Here is a 6,201-nt window from a genome sequence, read left to right on the forward strand (position 1 = left end):
AACATAAAAACTTCCATTCTCGTGTCTAATAAATTTTTAACATACTTGAATTTTTTTTAATTATCTGGTATATTAGATACAAAATCAAAATTTTACATCTAATAAGATTTTGAACTTTCAATTCAATAGATTAAAGATATATTTGGGGCAAGAACTATCCTAAGACTATAATAATCATCAATACTATTTTGTATTTCCTAATTAGCTATAACAGTCACATTTCAAAACTTTCATTTGTTACAATATTTACTATTTGCTACAGTTTTTATTATTTTACATACATCATTTTTTTTATTCTTTGCTACGGTCTTTACTATTTTTTTCTTAAACTAAAATAGTTTACACTTCAAACATATACTATTATAACTTAAACTAAAATAATCCACACTCTAAATACAAACTATTATAATCCAATTTTAACAACTTAGGACTATAAAAAGCAACTTTTTGTCGCAAATGCTCTATTTGATACAAAACTGAAATTAAGGATTTAGTGTAGGGACTAAACTCAAAACAAAAAGCATTTAAATTTAAATTTGATAATTTGGAAAGGTAGTTTCTTTTCAATTGAATTGTTTTTAGAGCTTATCTGAATGTTCTTTTGATGATGGCCATATTTTAAAGAAGTATTGAAAGCAATGATAAAAGTTATGGGCAAAAGTGGCACAGAAGAAAGAAGAAGACAAAAGTGTACCATTGGGATGCACCTAGGATTCCTATACTTCCACCATGTCTTTGAATTTAGTGTCTAATTTTAATAACTAATATAGTTATATGACTCTTCCCGAATAACAGAAAATGAGTCAATTTATTTATAAATATAGTAAAATGTCACTGTCTATCGCGATAAACATCCATTACTAAGTGATAAAAATCTATTGCAGTCTAACGATCAGTGATATAAACCTATCGCGATCTATCATTGATAGATAGTGACTGATTAATGATCCGATGGGAGAAGTTTCTCTTTTGTCATTTTTTATCAATGTTGACCCAGTCGAAGCTCGTCTATTTTGTTGTACTTGTAAATATTTTTAGCAGTTTTACCATTTAATATAATTATCCTAATTATATTATTTTATAATACAACAAATTGTGAAAAAAAAAATTATAAATTGAACTTCTAACTTTAAAGGATAAAAATGCATCCGATTAACTCTATCCATAAGCTATGGATGTGTTATTGACTTCTTACAATAAGACTTTTAAATTAGAGTAAAATATATACATCAAATCTACTCTTGATTACACTTGTGGTCAAATATTAAAAAGTTTTGATTATTATTTTTAATTGAAATAGTGAGAAGTTATTTGATCTCCCAACTTTGTAAAAGGAATGGATGGTGATGAAACAATTCTGACTCATTCAAAATCATTCAATTTAGAAATTTTACTTTTATATTTAGGTCAAAAATGCCAGTGGTTAATTACATAACCTAACTTGATTGTGACAAAAACTTTACAAATTTTTTGTATGGTTGGTAGGTTGACCATCTGTTTTCTCTACTTGCTTGCTTGGATGTTTTCCCTATTTAGACTTTGGCCCCAAGGAAAGCTTCTAAATTACTAAAAAAATCTTTGTTTGGTTCTTCATTTCATAAAACAAATTATTAGAATGTAGGTTCAATAATTTTCTTAATAAAATATGTTATAACAAATTTGAGGGGTAAGATGACAATTCAATCCTTAATTTTAGGGGAAAAAAATGAAAATAGATAAAATTTAGATCAGACGATCTGGATAGAACCTATTTTACTAATAATAATAGATTTTATTATATTTATAATTCTGTAAAAAGCTTGTTATATACTTAATTATTACCTTAAATTAAAGGTACTATCCATTGCAATTGTGCCATCTATTTAGTCTATTGAGCTTTTAATTTTATAACTAACGGATACTTAAATTATGAAAATGTCTAATAAGTCCCTCAACTTTCTTTCTATTTTGCTTCTAATAGATTCCTAACGTATCAAAATTTAAAAAGTAACGAATCTATTAGATATAAATTTGAATTTTATGTTTAATAGACCTTAAACTTTCAACTTTTTAGGTCCGAATAGATATGTGATTCTAAAAATACTGAATAGATAAAAAATTTATTCTACATAAAATTAAAAATTTAAGAATCTATCAAAAACTTTTGAAAGTCATATTAGCCTCAGCAAGGCATTCATATTTTCTTATATTTTTCTTCTTCCACAAGCAAACTGGTTTTGCAGAATAGATAAAAGAATGCAAAGTAGTATGCAACCATGAATTGTGCACTATAACTTTTCTTGTGCATCTACTTCCAGCATTTCTTATATGTGGATATCAGATTACCTTCTATATTCAAGTGTCAAAGATAGAACATTGGTTGGTGAATCTACATTACTGAATTATACGAGTGTGCTAAATTTTATCTGGTATCTTTGAGAGATTGTCTTTCCTAGGTTACCTTTTTCTGCCCGAAACGGTCTTCTTCACGGCTCCAACCGATACTAAAAACTGGTCAAGGGATGATAGAGTCTTCATATCATCAGGTGGAAAGTAACTAGCAGCCTTCCCCATGAGTGATGTGAAGAGAAGAGAGAGTGAAGGTCGGTTGACATAGCGCTCGCCGAGAAGGTCGTCAAGAAACCCGAATGCAGTTAAGAAATCAGAACTACTTGCATTTACTGGAGCTGCAAAGTGAGCAGGGATGATTCTCTTGAACTTCCAATCTCGGACAATTCGATCGATCCAGTCCCTTACCTGAAAGCAGAAAGCAGAATTAGTGTAAGAGAGTAAAATGCATAGGTTTAAAAAAAATTTATAATCCTTTTGCATACATATTTTTCAAGGAGAAAATTTGAAAGATGTTGGTTAATTACCTTTTCAGGAACTTTGCTGAAGACAAGAGTCTTTACTATGGGTGAAACAATAAGTTTTTGTGACATTTGAGCAAAACTAGCATTAGGTTCCAAGAGATTTGAAGGCCCAAGGAACAGTATCTGAAGAACCATTCTTTCCCACCCTACATCACCAGTCCCCATTCATCAGTTTTTTTTTTTTAACAAACATAACTAAAATTCTGCTTAATTTAAGCATAATGCACTAAATTAAGCACTAAATATCGAGGTATCAAAGGTAGAGGACCGAACCTTTTTGACGGTTGATCTTGTTGTCAACAACTGGCTCTTCAGGGACTTCCTTTCCCTTACTTAGTAGTTTCACTGCCAAACCATTCTTTGCTGATGCCAACAAGGATTCTTTGCTAATGCATTCGGGTGGCTGTCTCGGGACAAAGATCACAGCATCTGTTACCAGCAGTGTTCTTGATCGCTTATGATAAAAAGCAACCTCCACATATGGTCCAATCCCTACAACAAACAAACAAGTTAGTTTTCAGTAGCAACTAAGAGATTCAACTTAATACCATATGAGCAGTTCTTATTACCAACTTCTGGTGAGCTTAAAACTTTCTGCTCAATCTCATCAGCCCATGGAGCAGATAAATCCTCGTCTTTCAATGTTTTAGCTCCAAAAATTCCCAAAAATTCCAATGGCAAGTTCAATGGCCAACTCCATTGCCTTGGTGCCACCCATATCTGTGCGCGTGGGAACTTTCTCGAAAACGGTCCAACAAAAATTTTGTGCTCATATGCAAACGTTGGTAAAATAATGTATTCTACAGGAGCCTCCAACTCTTTCAGAAGCTGTCAAGATGAGAAAACTTTAGAACTTACATACAGTCTTGTAGTTGTAATCAGTAATCTACAAACTTAAGCTGAAAGATTAGAATCAATTCAATGTCCACCCCTCTATATGTGTACCATTAAATAAAACTGAGAGGAAATAGCATCATATTTTGCCATGAATCTCAACAACATACGGTACATATGAACATAAGTAAATGCAAATCCTAGGATCAATAACTATGTTAAATTGCCGATTGACCCAAAAGCTTAAGCTAACAAATGAAGGTATATTTAATCGAATAGAAGTAGAAATAGGACCTGAATACACTCCTTGGTTGGAGCAATGGGTGCATGGACCCATAAGCCTCCAGATTTGAGTTTGATGACTGTCATCCTAATGTTTGTTGAGACACTACTGAAACCCAACGCCTGTTCTTGCTCAAAAAGCCATATAGAACCTTTCACAGCCTAAAAAAAACAAACGAAATATTTTAAAAATTCACTCCTACAAAGGTGGAAATTCTAAATAACATATACCCACATACCCATATCTTCTATTATACACTGTTATCAATAGATGTAATCAGAACATACAAATTTGCAGAAAATTCTATCAAATCAAACAGACTCCAAAAAAAAGGAATGAAAGAAAAAGGAAATGGTTAACAGAAGCTCAAAATTTAAAAATTCAATCCTACAAAAGCTGAAAATTATAAATAACATATGCCCACATACCCATATCTTCGGTTATACAGTGTTATCAATAGATTCAATCAGAACACACAAATTTGCATCAAATTCTATAAAATCAAACAGACCCAAAATAAGAAATGAAAGAAAGGGGAAATGGTTAAGAGTTTACCTCAGTTCTTATAGTGCGGCGATTAAGAAAGGGGCCAAGGGGAAAAGGGAATCCAGTGAAATTGAAGTAGAATCTTTCACTGACATTCCCATCGCTGCTACTAGATGGAGTGGCTGAAGCAACAATTAAACCGAGAGGATCAAGTTTCGTCCTCGATTTGGGCTGAAAACCGAAACCCTTAAGCGAGCGGCCGAGAAAACTGGAAGCAGGGTCCTTGCGAAAGAATGGTTTTTGCCCTAAAATGGCGGATTTGGGGGAAGGAACAGCAATAGCTGCTGTCATTTCTCTTTAACACTTTTGTTCGTTCTTTCGTTTCCTTTCACTCATTCACTGAAGCGAAGTTGTTTTGTTTGATTGTTCCTTGAAGAAGATTTCACAGATTGAGTGGCAACTCCAGGTTGAACTTTTGACACGTGGAGGACCGTTATTCGATTTTCCACGTGGTATTTTTGAGTTTAATTTATATTTATTGTGGATGGTATAAATTATGTAAACGAATATATTGTGGAACTTACCAGAAGAATCCGCCTCGCTGAGTTTTAGCTCTTAAAAGAAGACCATTGAGCCGGCCCTATCCAAATTAGCCCATTTAGGGCCCAAACCGATAAATGGCTCACTGAGGGGTTGTTCGGCTCACCAAATTTAAAGATTGATATAATTGAGTTGGTTATTTTTACCAACTCATCCCAACTCTCCCTCCTTTCAATGTCTTTAATAGTTCGAACTCCACTTATCGACCACTACTACCACACTCCGACGACCACCTTCGTGCACCAACTCCGAGCTCTGACAACCACCTTCGATAACTATTCTGACAACCAACTCTGACGACCAACTTTGCATAAGTAACTCCGGTGACATAATCCGATGACCATCTTCCCTTGGCCAATTCCAACAACCAACTTCAAGCCCTGACAAACCACCTCCAACGACAATTCTGACAACCAATTCCAACTACCACCTTTGCACAAACAACTCCAACGAGCATCTTCGTGCAGCCAACTTCGGGCTCCTCCTTGCTTTTTACTTCCAGAACTATCATTAGAATAGAAATTCATTTAAACGCTAGATAAAGATGAAGACGTAGAACGAATGTAGTAGTGATTTGACACAGTGTAACGGTATTCAAATTTCAAATGGGATGTTTGTTTTTTTTTTTTTTTTTTTCGTAATTTATCCTTGATCTTATGATAGTTAGGTAAGTTGATGTTGATTTGGAATTTGTGTTGTTCAAAATTTATGAGAAAGAGAACGATTATGACAATTTTAGAATCTTTTCCATTTGCAATAATGCTTGCATGTTAGCTTTTCCCCAATCCATATAGTTCCATCTTATTTTCACATTTGTGTTGTTTTCTTCATATGTTTTTAACAAAATCATATATTTACTTTACAAAACTTATACAGCGACAAACAATGTTAATTAATGTGTATAATATAATTTGAGTAAATTGGGGAAAATTTTCTTTATACAAGTTCATTTCTAATTTTTCCCACTTTCGGATGCTTCAATTCATCCATCAAATCTCTAAATTTCTTTAAATTTATTTTCTAGACCTACTTGGATAACTATTTTTTAAATATATATATATATACTTATTTTCTTACAAGTTTTAACCATTTATTTATATTTCTTTAAAACACAACTCAGAACTGAAGAGCTAAAAGGTAATATTT

At 32.8% G+C, this 6,201-nt stretch overlaps 1 protein-coding gene across 1 annotated transcript; it reads right to left on the minus strand.

The window, feature by feature from the left end:
- Nucleotides 1-2,214: 2,214 nt before the first annotated feature.
- Nucleotides 2,215-4,874, minus strand: LOC120079388. The gene is made up of 6 exons (XM_039033551.1): nucleotides 4,525-4,874; nucleotides 3,981-4,130; nucleotides 3,422-3,680; nucleotides 3,126-3,344; nucleotides 2,856-2,998; nucleotides 2,215-2,736 (listed from the first exon to the last, which is right to left on the minus strand). Exons 1-6 carry the CDS (start codon nucleotides 4,804-4,806, stop codon nucleotides 2,437-2,439), a joined length of 1,353 nt encoding a protein of 450 aa, XP_038889479.1. The 5' UTR covers nucleotides 4,807-4,874; the 3' UTR covers nucleotides 2,215-2,436.
- Between the last annotated feature and the right edge of the window lie 1,327 nt (nucleotides 4,875-6,201).

Source organism: Benincasa hispida, chromosome 6 (assembly GCF_009727055.1).
Source record: "Benincasa hispida cultivar B227 chromosome 6, ASM972705v1, whole genome shotgun sequence".
Taxonomy (NCBI): Eukaryota; Viridiplantae; Streptophyta; class Magnoliopsida; order Cucurbitales; family Cucurbitaceae; genus Benincasa; species Benincasa hispida.